This window comes from Anopheles marshallii, chromosome 3, assembly GCF_943734725.1.
Source record: "Anopheles marshallii chromosome 3, idAnoMarsDA_429_01, whole genome shotgun sequence".
NCBI lineage: Eukaryota > Metazoa > Arthropoda > Insecta > Diptera > Culicidae > Anopheles > Anopheles marshallii.
In genome coordinates, this window is record NC_071327.1 from 13,867,310 (window position 1) to 13,894,755 (window position 27,446).

At 44.7% G+C, this 27,446-nt stretch overlaps 11 protein-coding genes across 11 annotated transcripts; 3 read left to right on the top strand and 8 right to left on the bottom strand.

Annotated features, from left to right (window-relative positions):
- Positions 1 to 115: 115 nt before the first annotated feature.
- On the bottom strand, positions 116 to 737 carry LOC128711714 (cytidine deaminase-like). The gene is made up of 3 exons (XM_053806595.1): positions 667 to 737; positions 402 to 610; positions 116 to 316 (listed from the first exon to the last, which is right to left on the bottom strand). The coding sequence occupies exons 1-3, from the start codon at positions 725 to 727 to the stop codon at positions 116 to 118; spliced, it is 471 nt and encodes a 156-aa protein (XP_053662570.1). The 5' UTR covers positions 728 to 737.
- Positions 738 to 1,128: 391 nt separating this feature from the next.
- On the bottom strand, positions 1,129 to 1,923 carry LOC128715256 (non-structural maintenance of chromosomes element 3 homolog). Its single transcript, XM_053810136.1, has 2 exons — positions 1,696 to 1,923; positions 1,129 to 1,632 (listed from the first exon to the last, which is right to left on the bottom strand). Exons 1-2 carry the CDS (start codon positions 1,921 to 1,923, stop codon positions 1,129 to 1,131), a joined length of 732 nt encoding a protein of 243 aa, XP_053666111.1.
- Positions 1,924 to 2,230: 307 nt separating this feature from the next.
- On the top strand, positions 2,231 to 2,676 carry LOC128710984 (ATP synthase subunit g, mitochondrial). The gene is made up of 2 exons (XM_053805850.1): positions 2,231 to 2,280; positions 2,417 to 2,676. The coding sequence occupies exons 1-2, from the start codon at positions 2,241 to 2,243 to the stop codon at positions 2,674 to 2,676; spliced, it is 300 nt and encodes a 99-aa protein (XP_053661825.1). The 5' UTR covers positions 2,231 to 2,240.
- A 141-nt stretch (positions 2,677 to 2,817) lies between these two features.
- On the bottom strand, positions 2,818 to 3,867 carry LOC128712207 (tubulin-specific chaperone C). Its single transcript, XM_053807103.1, has one exon. The coding sequence runs from the start codon at positions 3,865 to 3,867 to the stop codon at positions 2,818 to 2,820; it is 1,050 nt and encodes a 349-aa protein (XP_053663078.1).
- Positions 3,868 to 3,881: 14 nt separating this feature from the next.
- Positions 3,882 to 4,097, bottom strand: LOC128712209 (uncharacterized). Its single transcript, XM_053807104.1, has one exon. It carries the CDS (start codon positions 4,095 to 4,097, stop codon positions 3,882 to 3,884), a length of 216 nt encoding a protein of 71 aa, XP_053663079.1.
- A 19-nt stretch (positions 4,098 to 4,116) lies between these two features.
- Positions 4,117 to 4,462, bottom strand: LOC128714891 (uncharacterized). The gene is made up of 2 exons (XM_053809773.1): positions 4,333 to 4,462; positions 4,117 to 4,256 (listed from the first exon to the last, which is right to left on the bottom strand). Exons 1-2 carry the CDS (start codon positions 4,460 to 4,462, stop codon positions 4,117 to 4,119), a joined length of 270 nt encoding a protein of 89 aa, XP_053665748.1.
- A 690-nt stretch (positions 4,463 to 5,152) lies between these two features.
- On the bottom strand, positions 5,153 to 6,310 carry LOC128710992 (acetylcholine receptor subunit alpha-like 1). Its single transcript, XM_053805858.1, has 4 exons — positions 6,306 to 6,310; positions 6,229 to 6,253; positions 5,860 to 6,183; positions 5,153 to 5,776 (listed from the first exon to the last, which is right to left on the bottom strand). The coding sequence occupies exons 1-4, from the start codon at positions 6,308 to 6,310 to the stop codon at positions 5,153 to 5,155; spliced, it is 978 nt and encodes a 325-aa protein (XP_053661833.1).
- Positions 6,311 to 6,325: 15 nt separating this feature from the next.
- LOC128711825 (5-hydroxytryptamine receptor 3A-like) lies at positions 6,326 to 9,799 on the bottom strand. The gene is made up of 7 exons (XM_053806710.1): positions 9,715 to 9,799; positions 8,639 to 8,756; positions 8,477 to 8,546; positions 7,231 to 7,512; positions 6,818 to 7,136; positions 6,579 to 6,748; positions 6,326 to 6,514 (listed from the first exon to the last, which is right to left on the bottom strand). The coding sequence occupies exons 1-7, from the start codon at positions 9,797 to 9,799 to the stop codon at positions 6,326 to 6,328; spliced, it is 1,233 nt and encodes a 410-aa protein (XP_053662685.1).
- Positions 9,800 to 11,941: 2,142 nt separating this feature from the next.
- Positions 11,942 to 18,348, bottom strand: LOC128710998 (DNA-binding protein D-ETS-6-like). Its single transcript, XM_053805864.1, has 5 exons — positions 17,982 to 18,348; positions 15,885 to 15,932; positions 14,438 to 14,524; positions 14,268 to 14,367; positions 11,942 to 12,470 (listed from the first exon to the last, which is right to left on the bottom strand). The coding sequence occupies exons 1-5, from the start codon at positions 18,346 to 18,348 to the stop codon at positions 11,942 to 11,944; spliced, it is 1,131 nt and encodes a 376-aa protein (XP_053661839.1).
- A 1,712-nt stretch (positions 18,349 to 20,060) lies between these two features.
- On the top strand, positions 20,061 to 21,417 carry LOC128713664 (kelch domain-containing protein 3). The gene is made up of 4 exons (XM_053808527.1): positions 20,061 to 20,793; positions 20,866 to 21,061; positions 21,136 to 21,276; positions 21,346 to 21,417. Exons 1-4 carry the CDS (start codon positions 20,061 to 20,063, stop codon positions 21,404 to 21,406), a joined length of 1,131 nt encoding a protein of 376 aa, XP_053664502.1. The 3' UTR covers positions 21,407 to 21,417.
- Positions 21,418 to 23,289: 1,872 nt separating this feature from the next.
- On the top strand, positions 23,290 to 27,195 carry LOC128716315 (eukaryotic translation initiation factor 4E-binding protein Mextli). Its single transcript, XM_053811235.1, has 9 exons — positions 23,290 to 23,395; positions 23,463 to 23,761; positions 23,833 to 24,013; positions 24,167 to 24,238; positions 24,767 to 24,827; positions 24,902 to 25,391; positions 25,476 to 25,896; positions 26,008 to 26,123; positions 26,980 to 27,195. The coding sequence occupies exons 1-9, from the start codon at positions 23,290 to 23,292 to the stop codon at positions 27,193 to 27,195; spliced, it is 1,962 nt and encodes a 653-aa protein (XP_053667210.1).
- Positions 27,196 to 27,446: the final 251 nt, after the last annotated feature.

Sequence of the window (27,446 nt, forward strand, 5' to 3'; positions counted from 1 at the left end):
GCTTCCAGTTGGTAGATAACGCGCACACAATTCACCAGTGCAGTTAAGTTATTGGATATTTTGTGCGCCTTTTTTGAGTCTTACGCACTCAACATAGCACGCGACACGGTGGACGCTATTTGTTGTTAAGAAAGGTGGGCGAGAAGGCGTGTGGCAGCAGTTTAAATAGCGACGTAATCATGACCCTCGCTGGCGAAGGCTTAACAAGATAGATGGGTATATCTTTTGCACTGAATTCCGACAGTGTTTGGCGACAGGTGCCGCAAGGTGCCGTGTATTCCGCCTCCTGATAAGCCGCCACAGCCACCGCGGTGAACTGCAAACAAACATTAAAAAAAAAAATCACAATCCTGTTCGACAAGCACTGAGTTCGTGGTAACTGTTTTCGATATCATCGCTACCTCACGATATCCCTCGCTAATTGCTTTGCAAACGGCCGTTCGCTCCGCGCAGACGGACGGTCCAAACGTGCCATTTTCCACGTTGCATCCGGTTACGATTTCACCCGTAGCCGTTCTTAACGCTGCTCCCACGGGAAAGTTGCTGTACGGGCAGTAGGCGTTGTTCCTTACCTGTATAGCTGCCTGGATCAGTTCCTTCACGGAATTATCTACGGAAGGTTTACAAGCATGAATTACTGCACCGTTGAGTGGAGGATGATCTCACCTAACGTAGAATATTCAACCACATTCTGTCCATCGACCTGCCCATTGATGTTGTTATTCATTATGAAAGTCCTTTTATGTCCTTTTAAACCGAGACGTTCAATTTTCTATTTTTGCACGTACTACAAACACTGTCCGCGAATAGACAAACAACAAACAATACCACTGACGTTTAGGACTCCGCGTTAGGTTCTCAAATAAGCGCACTCTAGTCGGGGGGCGAGCTTTTATTTAAAAACCACTCATGAATCAGCTGTTCGTCATGGCGCGCGAGAGATTACGAGCAATGTTTATTTGAAAATCAACCGCATGTTTGTATGCAGCCAGTGGGGCGCGAGAAGCTTAATAACCGTAAATATAATGCGATAATATGCTACGACCACATTGAGACGTGATAACGAGTGCGTGTTCTCTGCTGAGATCGGAAATTCCAACCATTTCATTCTTTTCTAAACAGACTCCTTCATTCGAGCTCTTCTGACTCAAGTTCGTCATCCATCGACGTATCAGTTAAGCCTTGCGTTTCTATGTACTGTGATTTGAAGTCGCTTGGTTTGCGGTTCATCAGCTTGCACATTGATTCGAATATCTCCCGCTTCGATACTTCATTATTCGCCCGGGCGCCCCAGCTTAGGAACACGCTTTCTTCGTTCATTCCCTCCATCGTCTGCTTAAAGCGTAGCACATACACCTGCTTAACGAACAATTCCAGCAGCTTCTTCGGTTCCCCAAAATAGGAATGCTCCTGCTCCTCATCGATACCGATCGTCTGTAGAAACTCCCACAACATCCTTTCAGGTATGGTACCGTTTTTCATAAAAATGTAGCCCAATATCACAAACAGAAATGTGTACTTTCGGCGATAGTTGTCATTGAGTTCGGCCATCGAGCTTGTTCCGATAGTGGAGCACAGGATCATCGTTTTTTGCCCTTTGCTCTCCACTTCTACCAGTCGATAGCCGTATATCTGCAAAATGGATAAAAGCTTGTTTAAACGGTCAACAATTTCCCAATCATTCTAGCGTATTACCTCGCCCAGTATCTCTTGCACTTCGGGTATTAGTCTGTTGTAAAGTCGGCCATCTCCTTTCAGAGCGTTGCTGCAGATTTCGGATCTTTTAATTGCCGATTTGTTTATAGACAGATTGAGTATCGTTTTCACCATGTTCCTGACCAGATGGCTTTCATCCATGGGTTGCGTGGAAATGTTCCTATCCACTTGCGAGCGTTGGCTTTGAGATTGCGATTGCCGTGGCATTTTGTTGAATATGACTCTGTGCTTATAAACTACGACAAAACTGGCTATTTTACCAATAGCACCTATCGGTATCGAAACAAATGTTGGCAGATTTTGGCGCAATCAGCATCGGTTGATTTTCCTTGGCTTTTTTTTTTCTTTCGTCCCATCTTTTTGACAGCAGCTGTCATCACTGTCAAAGCTACCTTTTATGCCGTCAATTTTTCTCCCAAATCGCAAGCACGTACTTTCAGGTTCGCAGTAAATAATTGCGTTTATTTTCCACTTTTCGACAATATCGTAACGACTTCCTGCTTCCACTTTGTAGATTACACATAATGGCTTCGTTGGCAAATAAGGGATCGTCGCTTGTTTCGAGTAAGTATCGGTGAAGCACGGCATCGCCATTCCTTAATCTCCATTGAACGAACACCCGTAGTGACAAAAAAAAGTTACATAATTATTCCATAATCACTTCTACCGGTCGTCTGATTGTTTTGCTTGCTTTCGGCAGCGCTGATGACCCAGGCTCGTCCGAAGCTGAATGTATTCATGAAGTACGCCAAGGTGGAGCTGACCCCACCGAGCCCCGGAGACATTCCTGCCATCCGTGACGGTATTGCCCGCATCATCTCGGGTGCTCGCACCGGAGCCTGGAAAAATCTTACTGTCCGTGAAGCCTGGCTCAACACGCTGGTCACGATGGAAGTGTGCTTCTGGTTCTATGCCGGCGAGTGCATTGGCAAGCGTCACCTGGTTGGCTACAACGTCTAAACGGACGGTCGCCGTGTTGTGTTATGCTTTACAGGGGTTACAGTGCAGTAGAACCTTTCCGGATAGCAGAGGAACGAACATCTTATCCTAAATAATGAAACCACAGTAATACTTAATCCCGAACAAGTCTAAGCATTTTATTTAATGGTCAACACCGGTGAGGCTGTGCATTTGCTGAAAGCTGTGTAAATAGGAATTCCAGTCCGCAATAGTTTGCTCCTGATCGAGCAACGACCAGTTCGGTGACGGTTTGTCCGTCGAAAGCCAGTTGAAGTCATCCAGTATGTTCCAGTTGTTGCAGGATAGGTCGAGACCCGACTGCTTGAAGTCTTCCTCGATATTCTCGTACTGATGGTTGTAACATGCCACTCGTATCCCTTTGCAATCCTCGATGATTGCCCGCGAAGTGACGTACAAATACATATCGCATGCTCGAGAACGGTGACAACGAAGCTGCTGGCATGCCACAACAAATTTACAATTGGTACAATCGTCTAGAAATATGGATCTCGCGGTCGGGCCACACACCACCACACAGTTATCCAGTTGCGCAAATTGCAACGATCCCGGATGGCCTTCGATGCGTATTAGACAGTTTTTCAGCTTCGAGGCCGTTATGGTCTGATCATTCACTACACTCCCGGAAAGTTCAATTAACTGTCCTACCCGTTCAGAGAACGTCCATTTGATGTGATTTTCGCCAGACGAACCGGTCGCTTCGGAGCTTTGCTTAAGGTCTTGGTCTTTGGCGTCCTTCTCGTTGATCATTTTCACAATTTTTTTGCTCTTGAAGCCAAACTTTTTCTTCGGCAACAGTTCGTTTCGCAGCGTGTCGAGCAGTTTGCTAAGTTCGTTGATCGTATTCTGGCAAACTTTAATGCGATACTCGTTTAGAAAAAATGTCGAAGAGGACAGGTATCGCTGAAGGTCGTAGATCTCGTTCTGGCTTTCGGCAAACACCTGTGCCTTCTGGTCACTGGTGGTAACATTATCGAGCATATTACGTATCTGCTTTACTTTGTCCTCAAAAGAAATCTCAAAATATTGCAGCGCTTCTGTGCTCTCTGCATCCTTTTGTCTTTCAAGCTTGGCCGCCTGAATGTGCAGTTCTCGCTCCTTGTGCCGTCGGTTCAGTATTTCAGTTATCTTCTCCTTTCCGTTCAATGCTCCACTTTCGATTATTTCCTCCATTGCGCACGGTGCTATTATTCGTTCTTTTTCTTCAGATAGATCGGTTGTTCGTAACTGGCTTGCTGGAGCTTCTTCATAAACAGTGCCTTTTTGGTCTTTTCTTCACTTTCCAAACTTGAGTAGCGCAGTTGTTTTAGCTTATCCTCGCTCGGTTTGGTCAGCTCCAGCAGACTGTATCCGATTCCGCCGAAGACCGCTAGGTAAACTACTGATTTAATCCAAACATACATCGCTCAAGACGGCACGGTTCTACTTTTCTGCCTGCTGCTCTTGCTGCCAAATGTTTTCGTCGAACGCGCGTATCGATTTGTCCCCACCAAACGTTTCACCCAGCTGATAGTAGGCTTCCAAAATGCTGGGATAGTTTTCCTTCACGTAGTATCGAAACTCTGTTACACCGGGATGGAGGGAAGATTTGCCGTTTTAATATCAACACAGCAGGCAATCCATCAGCAGCCCACCTACCTCGATTCGTGTTCAGTCGGTGCCAGCCCCCATACGAGACAGCGAACAGAATTGCTTCGACAACAATCAACGTTTTGGCGGACGTTTTGATAAATTTCACGAACCCTGGTCGGGCTTTCTTGTGTAGCATATTAGGTAATGCACAGCAAAATTGTGAAAGTTTTTACCAGATGTTTATTTCACAAAATCGGACACAACGAATGATGATTCACGTCATTTTGACCAAAGTGCTTAAAGTACAGGTGGGTTCCTATTTTTTGCGCGACGAACATGTGCGGACCCAACCGTCATTTTTCACCCGTGCTGTGCACAATGGTCGATCCTTGGTCTCGTAAACATGACCAAAACAGTGAAGGAACGCTGAGATGTGAAAACTTTGTTCTCACTTTTGTTTCTCACTACTCACTGTGTAAAGTCATTTTTGCTAGTGTTTCCTGTGCTTTCCAAAGAGGACCTTACTTCAGTGATATTTCTACGTACAACTTGCGCAATTTGTCTCAAAGCGCCTCAAACCATTGTTGGTGAAGGAAAAGAAAGGTGTACAAACCAAGTGAATGTTGTTCCTGTTCCGGTGCATCTTCCATTTCTATAGTACGTTGATAAACAAACTACAATAGAGGTCGCGAAACAAAGCAAATGGACATACTACCCGTATCGATACAGTATTTTACCTTCCCACCTAGAAGATAACTGAGAAAGCCCGCCAGAAGAGTAAGAACATTCACGATTAGCTTTGCCTTTCCATTTTATTGATCATGATTATATTGCAACATTGAAAATGAATTATTTGTTGAACTTCTGTCGAGCAAAAGTCGCACAATTAGAAGCTATAGAACGCGCAAATGACGAAAATAATGCAATATACAATGAACGACAAGCGATTCAGCACCAGCCCGAATTTACTCCACTCGTGATCGACGCTGCTCTCGATGGTCACGTTACCCTTGTCGCTAAAGCTAAAGTGCTTCTTTCCTACGCCCACGAACGGTCCGACACATCCGGCCAAGCGTTTCAGCACATTCGGCAGACTTCGCTGGTGCTTCCCCTTCGCAACGTTCAGCACAATCACGCTGATGATCGTGCTGAACGCGGTTAACAGTAGCGTGTTGCTGAAGAAGATTACAATCAGTGGCGTGTGGCCCGAAATGGCCGGTAGCTGTTGGGCGAAGTAAACCAGGTAGATCGTAATCATCAGCGCAATGATGCCGTTGGTGATGATCCGTTCGCCCGATTCCAACGGTAGCCAAAACACAGAGAGCGCCAGTATGATGATAACTAGCGCCGGTATGATCACGATGGCACGATGCGTATCGGATTGACGCTGCAGCGTGAAGTTGTACGTAATGTCGACGTACGGTTCCGTACAGCATGGGTAGTATTTGGTGTTTCTTTCCACGCCTACCTTGACAATTTTCCACTCAGAGTTACTGACCAGTGTCTCGATCTGGAAACGGAATACCATGCAAGAATCCAAAGAAGGGAGTAAGAGTGAGTGTGCTTCCCAATTTCCATTCTTCACCTCATTACCTCCGGTTCACTACCAATGGTCAGATTCAGCATGTACCCATCGAAAGTCCAGGATCCGACCTTAACGAAACATTTCTGATAATCGAAGGGCCACAGGCGCATGTTTAGCTCACAGAACGCATGGTACTCGGTCGGGGGAACCCACAGCACTTTTCCCTCACTGTACACCAGCGCATTGGTGTCGCCGTAATGATGCTGATCCGATCCACCCGCATTGTTGTACAGCACCACGTCCGGTCTCCACACGATCGTAGGATCCCAACGGACCACGTTCAGATTCCCGTAGTTGGCGGGATTCCACGTCAGCTTCGGATCATTCCAGTTCTAAAACAGAGTTACAAAATGGGCGATTGGTTTGGTTAGCTCTGCCCAATGGGAACCCGAAACGGGGCGGCTTGACAGAATGATGGTACTACTACTTCGCTGTAAGTACTCGTTTATTTTACTTCATTGTGTACAGGACGCTTTAAAAATAGAGGATCAACATGAGGGAAAATATTATAACGTATAAGAGAAACGCAATCCGTTCCAGCAGCGTAGCGAACATCAGCCAGTCCTGCTGGGCTTCAGTCTCATTCGGTCTATTACATTGAATTTCGTCCAGATTGCCTTCCTGATCGTCCTCTAACGTTTCACACATCTCGTCGTTGTCTTTCTGCAATTGTAATAACCAGCAATGCGAATTAATATTCGTACATACTCAGTAACGTAGTACTCACCTTGTGGTTGTTAGTAAATGAGATCAATCCCGCGATCAGCTCGAGTGTGATAAGTTTCTTCAGTGCTGGATGCAACGGTTTCTTTGAGCCAGATTTTACCATACCGTCTAGCAAAACGGTCAACAGCAAACATAGCCCTGCTAGATACAAACTTGTGCTGTAAAATAACACTGTTCGTGGAGGAAGGAAAAGAATTAGTTGTTGCCAAAAGCGGACAGTGTAAGGCGGACAGTGCTCACCAATCGACGGTGTACTGCTGGTGTAGATGGAAAGGTGTTCGTTAAAGTGTATCAGAAACATGCCCGCGATCAGCACGTTGATCGCATTGAGGACGAGCTTTTCCGCACAGTTCGGTGGTAGCCAAAAGTTGACCAGATTCATCAACACCAGCAAAATGGCCGGTGCCGTGAGGGTGCTCCTATAGATGGCACTGTTTCGCCTCAGCTCGAACCTAATGTGCGTACCACGGTGTTCCGGACTGTCGCTCACATTAAATGTTTCGTGTGTTTCCAGCGTAATGTTCATCACACTCCACAACGTACCAGGCAGCACTTCATTCTGTGGCAGTCGCAAAAAGAGATGAGTGGCAGAGTGTAGCACATAACGAACCGGATCTGTGAGGAATTTTGGAGGTAAGTAAAGTGTATCTCACCTTGAGCATTTTCACGATTATTTCCATATCATATATTTCGGCCCAAGGAAACATAAACATGCTGCAGCGTTGCGTATCGAATGGCCACTTCTGCCACTGGATAGTACACTTGGACTTATGATGCAATGCATTCGTGAACTCCAGTATACCGTTGCTGGTAACCGCCACCAACGGTCCACTGTTGTCTATGGTCGGATTCCAGATGGAGGATTGATTGAGGAACAGTTTCGTTCCGTTACTGTACAGTTGCGGTTCCCAAGCCAACCGGCCGTCCATCCATTTCTGGAAGAAGAATAGCACATATTACACAAAGCTTTAGACTAGAATCCGGTTGCCACATTAACGGTTTAAGCTCTTCCAATCCAAAATTCACATACTCATGCTTCCAAGCGCTCAATCTCATGCCTCTTGCAAGTGTGCAGATACATGCGTATGTATTCAAAAGGAAACTTACATATTTTTGTAGCAATTTTTTAATTCTTTTCTGAATTCTTTCAAACTAGAAACTTAGCGCCTTCCACGCCAACCTGCTTATCGGTGGACATTATGGATGCTGCACTGTCGGAGTTAGACCAAAATAAAAAGGGCCTCTGATTTTCAATAAATTTCCTGTCGATGGCCTCCCGTTGGAGCGACCTGGTAGTGTATTTGGTAGCGTTGCCGATATTCACACGACAGAATTGGGTCAAATTCATATCTGGTCCAAAACTACCGTTCGCAGGACTGCCTATCCAGCTGCGCGGTAAAATAAGTCTAGTAAGCCAGTAATGGCAGGCCTTAGCCTTCTTGAGGTTGTTGTGCCGGTAAAGAAGAATACACGGCTACGTACGATGCCAGCAAAAAATGTGCTGCAGTAGAATATCGATTATCCGGGGCTTGATTATCCGGCGGGCTGATTATTCTTGAGCTAACAAATGACAGCTAGTAGAATAGTTTTGGCTTTTTTAACCGTTTAACCGGTTGGCCCGAGGGAAACTTGAAGGGTTTCTTTAAAGAGTTTATCATCATAATCGACGTTTTATTGTAATTTGATAAATGTAATCTAAAATCATTGTTACAATGTCAACCAATGTTCTACACATGGTTAATCGTGGATAATCGGTTTGAAGTTTTGAGTCCCTTTGGACACTACCTCGCTTTCCTGCCGGAAATATTGGAACTCTGGAGATTCTCCTCAACTTCTGGTATATTTTACGATACAGTAGACACTGCAAAGAATTTTACACCCAAAAAAAAAGATACTTACAAACTTCATCCATCCGTACACAGACAGCATTGATTTGATTTCATTTATCTCCACGTGCGTGATAGTGATGCTGTAAAGAAGAAAGGCAGCTGGGTTAATATCGCAACCAATCGAACTCCTCCCCCCGGTACGGTTGCGCCTTTGGCAACAGTTCAAACGAACCTCGTCTCGACGGTCGTTACATTGTAGTGTTGCGATGGCCGTATCGATGGATCGTATCCCTTCAGCAGATCCTTTTTGAGCGTATCCGCCCACGTGGGTGCCCACCCGGCAGCTCGCTCTGGAACGAAGCCGTTTTGCGGAGGAAATGTGAAACTTATTAACGCCGTCAGTGCCGCGCATGACCTTCAATCCGATTCGACCACTCATGGTCAAACCCGTGTGCATACTGTCGCGTAGCGGGAACAGCGCATGAAACCAGCAACGACAATGAATGTCCCTATTGAAGCATCACAATTGGGTCGGGATTAATCGACCGCAACCGAGGAACACTAATCCAGCCTGTCTCCTATATTGCCTATATCCAGATTGAATGGGTGTGTATGCGTGTGTGTGTACACGTTTATGTCTCTCGCAAACGATGACTTATGATTTGGGGTCCAATTTTGTCCACTTAAAGTGCGGTGCTATTATCCGCCTGCTCTTTTCTTTGCGATAACAATAAGATCGTTCTCATAGCGCGATCATCCCAAACCGGGGCCCGAAAAAGAATTTTGGGTGCTGGTAATTGAGTTACGTTTGGTGGTTATTCTTAGCGAACTGTTGGGACCCCGGTGCTGGGTAAATCTGATTCATATGCATTAATTCTGATTCAGATTCCAGAGTCTGAATGGATATTTGAACTGAATAGATGAATCTGAATCTCAAAGTAAAAAATTCATGAACCATCCAAGATTTATGAACCTTCCTTCTCCCCAGGTCATCCAGGATGCCAAAAATCGGCCAAACTACACCATTCCGCTTTAGGTCTCTAAGGGGCATGATCTGCTCTGCAGATTCATGATTCTTTTGAGAGTCGTTTCCTGATATTTGAATGACTCACATCACTCAACGTAGCACAACACTAGCTGGGACGTTAGTTCAACAATTTTTCTAGAATTCCTTTTAAAAACTTCAAGAATTTGGCTAAAAAAGGACTCAACGAAAATCTTTTATTATGAGCTGAGGCAACTCCTTCAGTATATCTCACCCACTGGTAATGTATGTTACAGATCTTCCGCTCTTCCGCTATTACTTACCACTTTGATCTTCCACCTGTCCGGAAGCAAACGACACCAGCACAAACAACGCGACGCAGATGCACTTTTTCACACTTGGCACCATCGTTTCCTTGTTTTTTTTATCCAACACTCTGTCCAACACTCAAGACCACAAAACGGGGTCCCCCCAACACGAGGGCGCTACTTGGTTGCAGGATTTTGCTTATCGCCAAGCACTATTAATAGCAGCTATCACAGCGCAGTCTTGCACAAACGTTCACCACCACCACACCGCCACTTGGGTCGCTGCCTTTGGATGATGCCACACGCTAACACGGACCGGACACTGGGAAGCAACTGAGCTTCGGTCACGGTCGGACGGATGTTTTTATGCCATCCGCGCGAGTGGCACCACCAGCACCCTGAGCAGCATTAAAATCACATAATACACAATTCCACCAACCGAGGGGCACCCTGGTATATTTGTGTGGTGACGAGTTGATAAAAGTGCCGCGCATTGACCATGCAGCATATCGCTCGGGGGTAAACCGTTACCATTTCATCCATTTGTGTTCTGGCTCGGGTTCGGGCTGCGCTTTGGGGGATGGTGCAACGGTTTGAGACGTTGCCCGGTTACGACAATCGGAAAACCTTAGAAATGTGCTGTTTAGCAGCAATTAGATGCCTGATGTGCCGTTCGTGGCTGCCGTGGGATTTCTGCAATTGGGCGAAGGTATGCGGAGACATTCGCATTCCGGCCGGTACGAAGTAATTGATTTACGGGCCTCTTGAAATATTGGTGGACCGGGCGTACTCTCCACCCGGTTAACAAAAGGGTCTGGATTTGGAAAGTGACGCTAACAAACAATCGTCCAAAGGGAGAATGTGCTTCGTCGTGTGGGACACGCACGATCGCCGTCGATCACAAACATCCGCGGTTGCCGCGCGGCCTAACCGTAATGGTGGTGGTGTGACCTTTATCACTTCGATCAGGGAGGAAAAACAACAGATGGATCGAAGGACCTGGGGGATGATGGGGGTGCCATTTAGGGCCATTTAGCCGCGTGCTATATCCTCGTGTGGAACGTGTGGACTGGAACTGGATTTGATTAGCACGCCCGTCACAACACGCCTGCTTTGATGTATTTTCGGTAAAAAAAAGGGGTTGCTCGTGCACCGGAGGGTTGTTGTTTTTATTCGCTTTGTTTTGCAAAACTCACTGCCCGGAAGATGTTAATAGCACTTGCACAGTGGACGCAGACTGTGATAAACATATTTTTTTTTAGATATCGATATTTGAAGTATTGTTGTCTTAAAGTGGATACTTATACACTAAAAAAGGGCAAAAAATGAGGTGTTGAAGCGCCGTACTTTTGGAGAAATAAATAAAAAAATGTTTCTAAGTCAAATTTTTTATCAAATTAATGTAACAAGTTTAAATGATAATATTTAAAGTACTGCTTTGATTGCCACGACTAGCACTGTTTTAGAAAGGATGATTAATACACTTTACCACTTTACACTAAACCCACTCCTTGATTTGCAAATTGGTAAATGTTTAAGAGAAATATGACAATCAATATGAAAGTTGTATAAAAAAATTCGACCATTTTCCTATCTTTGACGTGCGGAAAACAATAGAATTTACTACATTTGTATGGTGTATTGTAATGCAGGTTGTGGAATATAATATTATAAAGCTTGTTTCCAAAAATCAAGTTGCACTATTTGCAGTTATAGCATTTTTTTTTTGTAGATAATGTTTGTCCTAAGCATAACAAATCGCGCGTGTCAAACCAAAACCCATTATTATTGTAAGCATATTCAGAAAAGATAAAGAAGGGAAAATGTTCGGTTTAAACTTATTAAATAAGTGTAAACATCAGAATATCGTTAAAAATAATATACAGTACAATAATAACAGTACAGCAAAGAAAAACCAACCAAAATTTCATGGCATCCTATTTCATTCCAGCATTTGTATATGCTGCGTCCACTGTGCACTGGCTGGGCCGAGTACCAAAACACCGCAGTACTTTCGGAATTGCGTTTAGTTGAGAAAAATAGGGAACTGGCGAGGCTTATTCTCACGTAATGACGCTAAAAAACGTATATTTTCTGTAAACAAACCAAAAAAAAAACACACATTCTTGTGTTTAGAAACATGTCTTTACATTTACATTACAATGCTAATCGTATTATCGTTAATATCATCGTATAGCTTCTATGAGGACGCTTAACCTTGTGAGCTAGATCTGACGCACCGTTACTGGCGAAGATGCGAGGACACCGCATCGGCGAAGCTGATCGTATCGGGCGTGCTGGACGCGGACGGTCGAACGGTGGCAGGAATTGCAATCGCGTTCGATTGCACCGCACTGGATGCGCCGGTTGAGGGTGGTGAGGTAGTAGCAGCGGTAGTGGTAGGGTAGGTGGTGGGAACGAGCAGATTAGAGTACGGCGCACTGTAAGGCAACCAGCTGTTCGACAGTGTTGTGCTGCTGGTGGTGCTTTTCGTTGCCGTCGGTGTGCTGACGGTGGCCGCATGACAGACCGTGCCGTACTGGGGTTGCGGCGGGCTGGAATTGGTGGGCGATTTCATCGAGGACGACGTGGTGGACGTTGCCGGACTGGATCCGTACGAGCCGCAACCGGCAAGTATGTTCGCACCATTCGTGCCGGCATCGGTAAGCTGTGCCTGCGCTTGACATGCTGCCATCAGACCGTGAAAATCGAACTTGTACGTATACCGCTTTCCCTGCACTTTTGTCATTATATTCTTATCGTAGTAATATCTGCAAGGTGTTAAACAAACACATAAGCGCTTTGTTAGAATGGCAATTAAGGAACATAAGCCCATGCGCCGGAGTGAGTTCCAATAACTTAAGGGGGATTGCTACACTATGGCGCCCTAAATAAGTGTTTTTGTTGTGGATTTTTTATAAACTATAAATGTATGACAAAATAGAACGGATATGTTTTTTTTCTAAATTGTGCAACACTTGTTGGACGATATCACATTTCATTTAAAAAGAAATGACAAATTTCACCAATGTTCCTACGAGTACCTTGCCACCTAGAGGAAAAACCATCACTGTTTTGATTTTTGTAGCTATTCCACTATGTACAGCACAAAATTTGACATCGTTATCATTTAATTTGCAATGGCCACTACCGAAACGGTAAGGTAATTGCTACTCAAGGCTTTGTTCAAACTGCTAATCTCTCACCAAACCGAAGAAGTTTTACAAACATCGCCCGTCATGGCCAATCTGACTTCTCTTATGTCTTCTCCTATCTTAATAGAGGACAGTGTCTCAAGTAGAAGTCTTACCACTGCACAGAACTCTCAATAGCAAACATAACCGTGTAGTGCAGTAGCAGCTAAGGATGAAGATCGAAAACACACTGATTCCTGCAAACCCACGCATGTTGACGCAAACAATGTCCAAACAGACTTTATTTTGTGAAACTGTTTGCCAAGACCAATCACATCTGTACATCAGACTCTCCCAGAACTATAAAAAATTACTTCTTACATGGTTTATTATAACGTTTTTTATGAAGGCCACCATACCCCCCCCCCCCCCCCCCCCCCCCCCCTAATGGCACTCGGAACGCTGTGGGCAGATTTGTTTTGTAATGGACAAATCTGAACGCAAAGTAGCGAATACAATTACTTGAGGCCCACACGAACATTTGATAATCAATTTCGCGAAAGAGCTAAAATAAAAGCTAACATTTTTATTTTAAATGGCGTTTAGCTATCGTTCTGGCCAGTTGGCGCCTGATAAGGCGTTGTAGCATTTTTCCATAATGATTAATAAACGTAGTATTGAAGCGAACTTTGTTCCCTTCAATTCTCTGCAACAGTTGTTTCGATGAACGATCAACTTTTAAAATTTATCGTATTTAATGCATAAACATTATGCATTATAGAGACTGCAACGTTAAATTTAGATCTTGATTATTATATTTTTTGTTTAAACTTTAATAAATATTAAATCATCGAACGAGGTTTTAATTTTAATTAATTAATTAACAAGTAAGGAGGGTTTATTAAGGTGGAAAAATGAAAACCTGGTTTTCGAAATGGACTTTAATAATTTGCACCGAATTTTCTGGCGCTGATAGGACAAATTAAACATTATTCCAAAATTTTACCCAAATTTGAATTAAAAGACTCGTTTTTTAAGTTATAATGTAATTTTGAGTTACGAGAAAATCATGCTTGGAATTTTAATACCCTTCGACACTGCTTCGGCTTTTCGGTCTATAATTATGGAACTATGAAGAAATGGAACTTTTGAAAATGTTTCACGAACTTCCGGTAAGCAAAGTGTACAACCCCCTTTACCAACAAGTACGGATCAATGAATTTATTCCCACGCCGACCACGCGATACGAGCTCATTTTTGCGCGATGATTCACGCCATCCCCCGGAGGATGATGGCACATTCCTGAGATGCCAACCCGCCGGCTTCCTGTTATGGCACGCGGGCATAAAAGAGCTCGCTAAACTGCGGGCACAAAAGAGAATTGGCGCGACTTTTCCCAATGCCCACCCAAACAGAGTGGTCAACTTTCCTTACCTTAACGCTCTGCTTAGCTTATCGTAGTTCATGTTTGGCTTCGCCTTACGTTCGCCCCACCGGCGGGCAACTTCATCCGGGTCGGATAATTTAAATTCGCCTGCAAAAGGAAAGCATTTGCCTTTTGATGCCTGTTGATGCCAAAGTTGAGCAAATTGTTATGTCATTACCATTGGTTCCTTCCCAGGAGATGCACGGCACATTCGTTGAGTCGGCCAACAGTTCCAAAAGAAACTGCCACAGCTGTATTTGGCCACCTTAATCACACACGGAAAAATGCAGATTAGTTTACAAAACTGGAAGTGGAGTTATTAATTTTAGAATCGGTTTATTTTTGTTCCACTCCGTTCCCACAGTGCAAGCGTTTTGCGCTTTTTTTTAGTCGAAGCGTTTCTACAAAGTGGGTGGAGCTTGTATTGTTTTTTGAACTGTTGAATAGGAAATTTCCGGAAAGGGAAGCTTCCCTTGCAAGGGAAGGGAAAACGCTTGCATTATGAATACCGAACGGACAGAATTGTTGTTTCGTATACAAAATGTTAGCACCTTTATACAAGCTTTTTAAATAAGGGATAAATAATAATGGACATTTTATAAATTTCATAATTTTTGAAATAATCACAAAGGCTTACTATACTCTTTTCAATTAATATAACTTCACAAATAATATTACAGAATAAAAAACTATTGTGCTTTCACAAACAAGTTGCAATTATTACGTTAAAAGGAGCTTTAAATATTGCAATATAAAATTGAAAAACAGAGATAATATTCTTTGAATTATTATTTTTCAGTTAGGTTATGTTTTAACAAGTTGTTCGTTTATTTAGTTTAGTTCTTTATAGTGTTGTGCTTAATGCATCTTTTCAGAAGAATCATTTTAATGAATCCTTAGTGCGGAGGTCACTAAAATCAGGAATGATGCAAAGATGCATGAATCCCCAGATCAGTGGCGGACAGTGCCCACGAGGGACCTTAAGCGGAATGGACTCTTACAGAATTAATAAATCTTTCAAATAAAGATTCAGATTCAGATTAACAAATCTGAATCAGATTCACCTAACACTAGTTCTTTTTGTAAACTTATTTCATAATTTTCCACTTTTAACCTTTGTTTAGTGACAATTTGTTTATTATCTACTATTTTATAATGAATTACTTCATTGGAAATTTATGTTAAATAAAAAAATCTATTCTATTCTTATATATTTGTAATTGCCATTTATTTAAGTTCATCAAATCGTAAGTGTTTAAGTAATCTCAAATAACGTTTTTTATTGTTTTATGCAATGTCCAACTTGTAAAACATAGCCGATCAACCAGTTACAAGCCGATAGTATATTCATCGTGAAGTTTGCCAAATAATTGGCTAAGCATAATTAGTAAATCTCTAAGCAATAGTGCATGGGCGTTCTTCTTGAATTAAAACAAAATACTAAAGCTCCTTCATAATAACAGAAAACATTGTTTTAAACAATCATAGCTCCATTCCGTCCATTAAGTTATCAAGCAAAATAATGAAAAAAAGCCTTTTTGTAAATTCATAAATTTTTCCACATTACAAAACATAAATACTCTCACTACACTACATGTTTATCAAAGACAAAACTGTTACACTACCTTGAGATACTAGTCTGTGAGATGCTGCATTAAGCAACTGATATGGTTCTGTAAAGAGAAGTTGGAAAAAAGCACACAAATTGAAATTAGAATCCCTCACTTACACGTTACTTCCCACGCAGGATGAAGAAGTGGGACTGTTTTCTTAAATCCATGTCTGTTAATGTCAAACGGAAAAGCACTACATTCCACAGCACAGTTTGTACGGTCACAAAGCGTCTAGAAGACATTCACACACAATACGCAATCGAAGCGCGAACGATTGTTGGTGGTCGTTTGTGAATAATTCCTCAACCTTCAGTCGCTTCATGGCGGTTGTCCAAACTCACTATCCAAACTTTGGCGCCAATAAAAAAAACAACAACAACACGTCACCAATATAACAAGTGGCGGCCAAAAGCATAAAGCACATTTAAATCCACTGCACAGTGCCGGCCTGCTGTTCGCGTCGGTGCGAAATGATTCACAACATCATCTGGTGGAATGACTACGGCGGGTGTCTTTGACAGTGAGTGACTCAGTTACCGCCGCAAAGTAGTGGCAACGTGCGATGCGTGTGGTTGGCTGCTGCCGACTGCAGACCGTGATGGTGTACGGCAGGATGGCGCGGATGATGCCCATAGTACTGGCCGGCCGCATGCGGATACATTCGCACCGCCGACGGAAAGCTGCCGGAAAAGCGCCACATTGCTGCACGGTCGAACCCAACGGTAACATGCTCCACGCTAGCCATCAGCAGCGCCAGAAGTTTGCTGCCTTCCGCGACAATTGTTTACGCGACACTGAATGCGGGAAAAACGGCAAGTCCTGCGAGCGTTTCCTGGCTGACCCGGGTTGGGTCGTTTTGTTTGTTTGTTCGGTATATACCAATCGCAACGGCGCCTTGATCCTTGAGTCAACAAAGGAGAAGATCCGGAAAGGATTTCGACCGGTTCACCCCTTGTTCTAACCTTGCCCACCCCTGCTATTAGCGAACCGAACGCAGGGCAAGAAGAGGTTAGGTTGTGAAGATTGTGAGGTTATGGTGGGTAAAAGGGGACTTGGACTTGGGCCCGAGCAATCGAGATCGTATCTCTTTCGCACGGGTTGCGTGCGGTGAAAGTGGGAAAAAGAAAGTGCAGAAAGTCGTCCTCGAGTGTGTGGTGGTTTGGTGTTGGGCACAAACACACCGAGCGGGCGAGAGTTCACATTTATAAAAATTCAATAACTTTAGACTTCCTGCGGTTTGTTCTATGGGTAATTTATTCAGTGGGATTTAAAATTGTCGACGGTTTCCGTCGCGCTGCGGTTTCTCCACTTTCTTGGCTGCTGCCGGTGCGCGCGCCCAACGAAAGACCCGGAAGAAAGCGACGGTTCCTTACATGCATGCCCGAAGTAAACACTTCCTTCCTGAATACGGTTGCGTGGGCCATCCTGGCTTAGGAGGACCACCCCACCACCCCGGCACGGAATGATGTCCTGCTGCGTTCGGTCTCGATCGAAATTGATATAAATGTCGCCGGAGGCTTAAGAGGTTACTTTATTGTTTAAATTAACATAATGCAGCATCAATCTTGAGTGCGAGACACTGGCTGGAAAGACACGGACGGTCCGGGCGAAGTTATGAATTACTGGCTAGGTAAGTTCGCCCAAACTTCGCCGGAACCGAATGGGTGAGCGAGCGGTGTTTGTGCAGGGAATTCGATTAACCGAACGGAACCTCATATGAGTACGCTTAATTACATACAAAACTTAAGATAAAGTCCCGAGCGTCCAGAGAAGTATTGTTCTTCGTCCTTAGCCTTCTGCAGCGGTGGGCAAAAGAAACATCGTTCGAGGTTTTCCTCGCTCGCACCCTACCATCAGATAAGACTTGAGTGAAACTTAAGGAAAATTGTATCACGATGCGAGTGGACGCGACCGTGTGTGGGTTGGGTCATTTATCAAGATTAGATGATAGGAAAAAAGTCCCCCAAAAGTCCGCAACCGGGCCACACACTACCACACCAAATACACCGGCAGAAGGGTGTTGAAAAAAGAAAGTGGTAATAGTTAATAGATTATGTCCTCTCGATATCGGCCACCGGGCGGGGTGTTATCGTACTATTTTCCACCTACCTGGATCAACGTCGGTTGCTAGCCTCCGTCCAGCATTCCCGTCCCCCGTGCCGGTGTGGATGAGATGTGCGAAATGTTTGGCCAGCGTATTGCCACCGGCAGCACTACCGGCACACACCCAAAAGTCCGCCACCGTAAACTGGGCAATTTCTTCACCGGTCGGTGGAAACCGTGCCGGTTCGAGCGGTGGATAAATGTCGAAATTTTTCGATACCCACAAAATCCACGCGGACACGTGTTCTGCATTCCACTGGTGCGGATTGTTCGGCACATACGTCTGTCCGCCATCCTCCCCATCGTCACTGTCCGGTGATGAATCACGCACTTGGACACGTTCTGCGGTGAGGTCGTCCTCATCTCGATGCATTTTTCTTTGCCACACACTTTACATTCCATCTGCTTTTGGGCGATTTGCACAACACCTTCCGGCACGGTTTGGGGTGGAACATTTAAGGCGATGCACTTGCAATGAACTTTCACACAAATTTATACCCCGGTACGGTCGAGGGGCACAATCCGACACGATCACCGAACTAAACGATGTTGATCAGCGAACGATCGAAACGAGAGTGACGGTGCGGTTAAGATTTTTCTGTTTGGCGCCTACACCACTGGTTACCGGTGTGGCGTCCCGAAGACGCGCTAACCATCGCATCGTAGTACGCGGTTTCATTCATAAATTCGTGATTCATACGCGCGCCCGGAGAAGCACGTGCTTTGCGCACACGGTGAGCGTCGAGCGCATGCGAGTAAACGAGACGCACAGATGGTGGAAGCTGTGTGCACGCAAGACAAAATCAGCTCGCAGATCCGAAGTGCGGTTCGCGGAATCGGCGTATGACGTGTAGCGCAGTTGGTTTCTGTGTGCAGCAGTATGGAAAATTTTGCTCACAGAAGCAAGCACCGTGAGGTAAACTAAAACCACCTAAAACTTCTGCCCGAAGGTTGAATTATTATTTTGACTTGGTCAACTTATAAAGTTGCTACGCTCTGCGCATATTAATCAAGCAAAGCGGGGAAGTGTTGTTCATCGATTGATTGGGTTTTCCCAGGCTGGAAACAGGTAACGCGCATGTAATGCAAGGTGCAATGAAACCCGGATACGGTCCGGGAGTTGTAGTGTATGGAGACAAAGATCAAGTTAGATGTTTTTGTAAGATCGTGTAAAACACTTGTATCATACTAAACAAATTTTTAAGCAATACAATTGATCTCATTCAATTATGCAAACGCGCAAACCGGATTTGATTTTTGAAGTGCTCGTAATTCTAGAAACGAAGTGAATATAATAAACATGTTCCTCTTCTAGGGCTATTTGCGTTCCTTTGATTTTTGGTTGCCGTGTGGTTTTCTGTTTTATTTTAGTTAGAAAAATCCATATTGGTCGCAAATGTAGCACCAGCGCTGCATCGATTTGAAAATCGATTTACGATTTATTCATTGAAAGCGCGATAAATAGCAAATTCGAAACCAAAAGTTCATGTTCGTATTTTTTTTTAAATACCCCATTCCAAAAGCGAATGTCAAAAGGAATGTTCTTCGACTGTCCCGGTGTGATGTACCCGTCAATTGAGTTCTTGTTTTGGTATTTTGCTAGTTAGCAAATCATCTAATCAATTTTTACAATAATCAATGAAATTGGTGAAATTATACAGTGAACAGTATTTTCGATGATCCGGTTTTAATATTGAAGAATTTTGCACCATCCTACACAGGCCCAGAAGGGCCCGTAAACGGGGAAAAATTCGTTTCGTGCTAGCCCGTCAAGAAGAAGAAGGAGATAAATCTGCAAATGCAAAACAAGTAAAATTAAAGAACCACGTACTGCATAACAACAGATTTATCACATCCCAGAACGTTTGCCACAGCAGAACCAGCTGGGGAGAGTGTTGTGCAGCATCGCGCCTAGCCTAGCATCAATATCGCGATAGTTGATGTGGGGTGCGAAATATCTCACGAGTCAGCCATGTTTTGCATAATATGATAAAGATGTCATCAGCTGCTTTCGTGGAACGGTGTTGAGATCGAAATTAAGAACAACCAATTAAAACAAAATACAAGCGTAACAGACACACAAGGATGCATTGGATCGTGAACCTCGAAGGTGGACCGAGACGCGTTAACCATGCTTCCGTGGCGGTGGGTGAATTTATCTATTCCTTCGGCGGGTACTGCACGGGAGAGGATTATCACTCGAACAGCGCAATAGATGTACACGTTCTCAACACGCACAACATGCGCTGGGCACCGATCCCGGCGGTCGAAGACGAAAACGGTGTGCCGTGCAAGTATCCGGAGGTGCCGTTTCAACGGTACGGTCACACGGCGGTTGCGTTCGGGCGCAAAGTGTACCTATGGGGTGGACGGAACGATGAGATCGTTTGCGACATACTCTTCTGCTTCGATACGAAAACACGCAAGTGGACCCGACCTTCGGTAACGGGCACGGTTCCCGGTGCTCGCGATGGCCATTCGGCGTGTATCTACGATGAGCGCATGTACATTTTTGGCGGCTTTGAGGAGAGCATAGACAAATTCTCCTGTGACGTCTACTACCTCGATCTGCGCACGATGCACTGGACGTACGTAAATACGCTTGGAGAACCACCGTCTTACCGGGATTTTCATTCCGCCACCGTACTCAACCATCGGATGTACGTGTTTGGCGGGAGAAGCGACGCTGTAGCACCATATCACTCGCAGGAGGAAATCTATTGTCCAAATATAAAGTATCTGGACCTGCGGGCGGATCGATGGTACACACCGAAAACCACTGGCGAAATTCCAGTGGGTCGAAGAAGTCATTCTGCATGTAAGTGTTCGGCCTGCCCATAACTGTTAGGATGGCGAAGGAGATCCTCATTTTTTTCTTTGTACATTGCAGTTACCTACAATAACAAAATTTACATCTTTGCGGGATACAATGGCAATATAGACAAACATTTCAATGATCTCTACTGTTTCGATCCCGAACGAAACGTTTGGCGGCAGGTGACTCCACAAGGTCAAGCACCGCGGGCCAGACGGCGCCAATCATGCTTGGTGATTGGCAAACGAATGTATCTATTTGGTGGCACCTGGTACGTGCGTTGCACTGTTGCTCTTTAAAGAGACTCAGCCGATCCTCTATTATCCTCTACTTCTTTCATTTTAGTCCCACAAACAATGGCGATCCATCATCATTTGATTATAGCGATACGCACGTGCTTGATTTTGAACCAAGCTTGTGCACTTTGGCCATCATAAAAGTTCTGGAATACAGACTCGATGTTACAAGTTTACCTCAGGACATCAGGTATTGCAGTGAGGAAAGATATTTCCTGAATGAGCCATACTAACACTACGCATGTTTTTTTTCTTTCAGAATCGAAATACGAAACATGTCTACACCAAACAAAATCGGACGATCTCTAAACAAAGGTTGAACGAAGGATGCAAACACAAAAAGACGAAGATAACGAACTGCCAGCAAAACACTATAGGAAATATTACATTTGGTTCGTTCCGTATTGAAAATACCATCAAGTCATTAATGAATTTGGCGCAAGTAAAATACACGTGTGTAAATTAAGTGAATTTATTTCTGGTCAAATAAATTTGTTGAAATTATAACAGTTTGCCATCGGTTTTTTTTTGTTTGAACACATATGAATGGCTTTGAATTTTGCAAATAATACACACTTTCCTGTGGAAGAATATGTGTCCACGATCTTACAACGGCTACCGAGCTGAGCTGACTTTCACGAGTCCCTTTCTTGCTTATGTTCACGTGTCCCTCCGAATTCCCTTTAAAATTGTTACAATAATTGTGCACAAAATATGTTGCATCAGCGCAGTAACAGTGATAAAATCCTTCTGATTATTGTGCATACCGGAAATAACATTTTGAAATCACAATCAGCAATAATTAGGTGTATTGAAAAGTCGGTTGTTTCAAGATGTATATAGGTAAACAAAAGGGGTGGCGCGTATGGTGGGACCGGACGACGTTGGCTGTCAAAATGCTTTGTGCGTAATGAAGTCATCGCTTGACAGCCAGTTTTCGATTTACCATTGTTCGGGCTTGGAAAGTGTTTCGGGAGCAAAGAGGTAAAATGCGTAATTTTCACGAGAATCAAAAGCTTTCGAGCGGTAGAAGTGGTAAAATATAGTAAATGGCATGCTTCTGTAGCAGTGTCGATTGAATTCAGCACTCGGGGTGCGTTATTCAAGCGCGTAAAGCTACGATTTGTGGTGCGTGGATCGACCCGAAGAAAAAGTCATTTGGAAAAGAATGGAACGGAAGAAAGGAAGAAGGCAACAGTGGAAATACACGATTCGTCGAAAAAATGTGCAATAAATGGAGCCTTTCATTTTGGAATATTTGCCGCTCATGAAAAGAGGGGGTTCGAATAAAACGCTGATTTTGTGGTTTTGCGTTTGAGGGATGTGCATGTGCGCTGCAAATGCAGTACATTTCTCAGTTGTTTTCGCTGTCGTCAGCAGTTTTTTTTGTTGGTACAATTAGCGTAATATGCATGTGTGTACAAAAATATACTTTTTGCCCAAGAAGCACCGTTTTTGCTGCATCGGTGAAAAACGATGATCGAAATGCGTTTACCCGTTAGGAAATTCTCCAAAGTGGAGAAGTGAAGTAAAAACAAGGACTGCGAGGAAGAAAAGTGTCTCTTGCCATCGTGATGGCATGTGGTGTAGTGGAAAATTTTCTACGTGATTTTTTTTTTTTTGAATAATACCCTAGAGTATGGAACCCCTAGAACGTAGTAAGCCAGACTAGTGACTTGACGACGGCGGATGCCGCGTGGACAAACCTCTCACTTATTAGATTTGCTTGTAACAAATCGAGTGTGTGTATTTATCGTCCATTTCCTTTTCCCTACCTATTTCGTTTCAGGGGAGGAGGGCAAGCAGCAAACAATTCCGTCGTTTATATTTTTGTTTTTGTTCAGCTTACACCGGACGTTGTGTTTCGTTTTTTTTTTCTCCTTCACTTATCTGTCCAGTACGCGTTCGAAGGAGGTGTAAACGTGAAACATTGGAGTCCGTAGGAAATTGCGTTACCATTATTAGTACCACAACGCACACACACCGCCCGTGTGTGTACTTTCGAAACGTGCAGCAAGCTTTCCGTTTTTCGTAACTCGCCAAGAAGAAGGTGGAAAATCAATAGCCGCCACTGCGCGCTACCCCAGCATTGGCGAAGTTTTCTGGGCACACGGTTCAGTGCGTTCGATAGTTGGTAGCATCAGTCCACAGGTGGCGGTTTCACGTGCTCTTGTGATCGCACGATCGCTCTCGCACCGCAAACATGTCGCAGATGGGCCGCGCCGTAAAGAACTTGGAACCGCCACGTCCACTGAAGTCAACGCTGAAGCAATCGCACGTCCATCTGCCGGTTTATGAAGTTCAATCAAGTAAGGTTCGCGACCGTAACCGGACTTTTTGGTATAGGACATTAACGTTTTTATCATTCATTCACAGTCGAGGAACTCATAACGCTGACGGAGAATGTGGCCGCTAGCCTGGCAAACGGCTGCAACAATGCGGATGGTGTAAACGCACTGCTGGCGAATCTGCGGCTACACGGGCCACAACTGGAGAATGTATCGAAAGATACGCTGGACCGTGCGTTGGTCATCTTCCGCAACGCGTCACAGGACGAACGGCTGAACATAATGACGCGATTGAATCTGTTGCAATTAATCGAGCTGCGCGCCAAATCCTGGCAGGTTTCTGATGGTGCAAACACCTACTACAAACACAAGGCAACAAATGTGGAGGTACGGTTGACGGCCACGGCGTAAAAAGGCGATCGGTTTTCTTTTATAACATTAAGGATTTCTACTTTCAGCCTGACATTTTGGCCGACCCGAACCTGCTGGGATCCTCCCCGCCGATGGGCCAAGCTGTGCCCGCGCTGGCACCGGGTGAGCTGATACGGACCTCTGGCAAATTCCCGAAGCCTACGAAGATACCCGGTAAAACGTACTGCAAGGACGAGATCGTGATTCGCAACGCTGATTCGGGAAAAGGTAAGAACAATTTCCTCCTATGGCGCCGGCACTCGCGTACTCCGCGAAATATGTCACAGGTTGTCCTTAGTTGAACTGGCCACTTGACGATTTTTGTATCTACATTTACTCCTCCGCCGTACGGACACACTTCCATCTCATCTGGTCCGTAAGTGATGGGAATCAAGGGACGTAGAGTTCATATGATTGAAGAACTGTCGGAAACTGTAATTTCGTTCCAAAGAGGTAAACGCTCCTTATCCGTTAGCCAATAACCAATCTCACACATGGCACTGGCGCGCCAGCCCAACACTAGCCCAGCACATGCGTGCGCGCGCGTCTTGTATTTTAATCGCCAATGCACCAACATGCTAAAATCACATTTCACCAAACCTCCTTCAAACGCCAATTTCGTGTGTACATTACATTGTGTGTATGTGTGTTTGTGATCATTTAACTACATTGCTAGCTCCTAGTGGTTTGGTGTGCGGTGGCAGCAGCACCATGTTTTACCGGTTCCGTTTTATACCATTGACGGAATGTGAAGAAATGCATCAATTAACAAACCAACGACAAAATGTCCACTGTCATATAACCCTCCTCTGCTCGATGGATCTAGCACCATTCGTGTAATGAAAAACACATTGTAAAGGCACGCTCCAGCTTTTTCTGTCTTTAATATTGCTTTATCTTTTCCTGTGTGTGTGTGTGCGTGTTCGTAACATCCGTTGTCCAGGATACGGCATTAATGATTCGTTGAGTGTATTTTTTCAGTGGCTACCGGGGCAAAAGAACGGCTGGTTCAAATCACAGGTCCCAACGAGGAAAAAATCAAGTAAGTGTGTGTGGTCGAGGTGTGCGATGATTGATGATTAAAATATGTTCTTTCGTCTTGTTATGTGTTGGCAGTTATGCGAAACAGCTAATCGAAGACACAATTCGTCGTAACGCGTCCCCGGTACGTTTGGACAATTCCCAGGATGGATCCTGCAGTTCTCTAGCGTCATCCGGTTCGGATGAAACGGTCCCGAGAAAGGAGGCAGGATCGAACGCAAGCGCAAGAAGTGCCTTAGTTGGGGCCATGGCAGAAATGGCAGCTAGCAATGGTACGAACGGTATGGGGGGCTTCATACCCAACCAACAGTCAGGACCGGGCACGGTAACCGGGGCCCTCGGTCTGAATCTCAGTGGCTACTCACAGACGCCACCATCCTACACGCATCCGAAGCTGTCGCGCAACGGGTCGCAGAACAATGCGCAGCGCAACAGCGTCGGCAATGGTGGTTTGCTGCTGCACAGCTTCTCCACGAACGATGCGTCACTCGGCGAATACAAGTACACGGTGAACGTGGGTCAACATAACCTGAAAATAACTGGCGACTGTTTGGAGCTTGTGAAGGTGGGTCACCGCGAAAGAATCAACTCATGGGACAGACCCATACAAACAGCTCATCGCTAATTGGCTATTGTTGGTGTCTTGCAGGTGGCCAAACTAGTGCTCGATGATTATTTCAGCAGCAACGAATTTCTGGCCTCGGTAGACATGTGCTCAAGTTTCGATCTACCGAACACTCTCTCCTCGCCGGTGGGAACGATGCCTGGCCAGCATTCGCTCATCACCGGCACACCATTCGTCGACAGCGGTGTCGGTTTGAACAACATTGGCACCGCGGTCGGTGAGGTGGGCAACAGCATCGAGCTGGACGATGATGTGTTCATCGTCGAAGCGGGTGCGGCCGGCTATAAGCCGAACGAAGTGCAAACCAGCAGCAGCAATACTACGATTTCAGCCAGCAACAATGGCCTGAGCCGGTCTCGTCGGAGCCATTTTTCGCGCAAGGATAGTGCGGGTGATGGGCTGAAGGAGACTACAGCGGCGGCAACCAAATTGGATACGAACGCAGGTACGCAGATAAAGGGTGTTTGCAACGTGCTTTTTCCTCTGGTGTTGGACGAATGAGACAGTTTTTTTACGTTGTTTCTCACACTTTTTTCCTCCATTTTTGTTGTGCTAGTGAAACGTATCGAATATGAACGGCTGATTTACTACGCGAAGTCACCGTATTCGTGGGATTTGCCTGCTGACTGGAAGCGTATATGTGAAACTCTTCCTTATTTGGTAAAAAATAAGGTAAGAAGAGCGGCCACTACTACCGGGGAAGGTGTTGGTGCGGCCGAGGTGAAGGGAAAGCCCCACGTTACTAAAACCAATTCGCTCGAATGTTCCGCGCTTCACACTACTAACAACAAGGGTGCAAACGGTCAACAGTGTTGCGATGGCAACAACAACGTTTGCGGTAAAACTAATCGAAAACCATCATACTACCTCAACAAACACTTCCTGCAACGAAATTCCACCATGAGTGTAAGCAGCTTCGATATGGTGCCGGGTGGTTCCCTGCTTGGCAGCTACAAACCACCGGCCCATGCGTTCGTGACCAAACTGACTAACAACAACCATCTGCTGCACCAGCGGTACTCCTCATCGACTAATCTAACCGCATGCTCATCGACCGTTATTAACAGACCAATCGCTTCTGGGCGACTTTTGATACGATATAAGTCAACCAGTGACTAAAGTAAAAAGGAGCTATTCCGTCCGTTACCTTGATTAACAGTGATCTGAACTAGGCCTTATGCGAAACACTTGTATTACCAAAACTACATTACCTAAACGTTGATACAATCAGCACTAAGGATGTGATTAAAATTGGGTAGGAACTGGTGTAGTAATATTGATATCGAAAAACGAGCTTCCAGTCCGTTCGTGAGAAACATTAATGAACTGAACAATAACCTGGAATAGGGACAACACTGTACACATCATCACAAAACATAACCTTTTACTTCTTTTCCATTCACGTAAAGATACGATGTTGTGACTAACCTTAAGGCTTACGGTGAATGTTTATTAATTTACTGCATTGTGTTTGTTTTGTAAGGGCTTATCAATAGTATTGCTAATTGTTTCTACTTTTGTTTTAAAGGATATCGAAGATCAAAAGAATCGTTTTAACGGTGACCAATTTCTGGAAATGAAAAAGCAAGCAGCAAAGGACAGTAGTGTGCAGGGCAGCAATCAGCTCCCGGATGCAGGCGAAGCCGCTGGCGAACAACAACAACCGAACAGTGATGGAGCAACCGGCACCGGAGATAACGGGGCCGTTGCCGATGCAACACAGATGGAAAAGGCCAGTGCATAGACATGGAGTAAATCCGTGGCATGCGAAACATAGACTTTGCTTCCCAGTGCAATTGAGTAACGTATTATTAACAGCAACACGGGGAAGAACAGTTCACAATCGGTCCGTTGTCGGCACATCGAACCAAGGACGACGAATTCGAATACTCTACGAAACGTTTTAGGTCCTCATCATATCGCGCGGTATTCGCTCTTTCTTTTTTTTTACGTCCTATCAACAATATCATTTAGCTGCTAGCTTTTTACATTAAG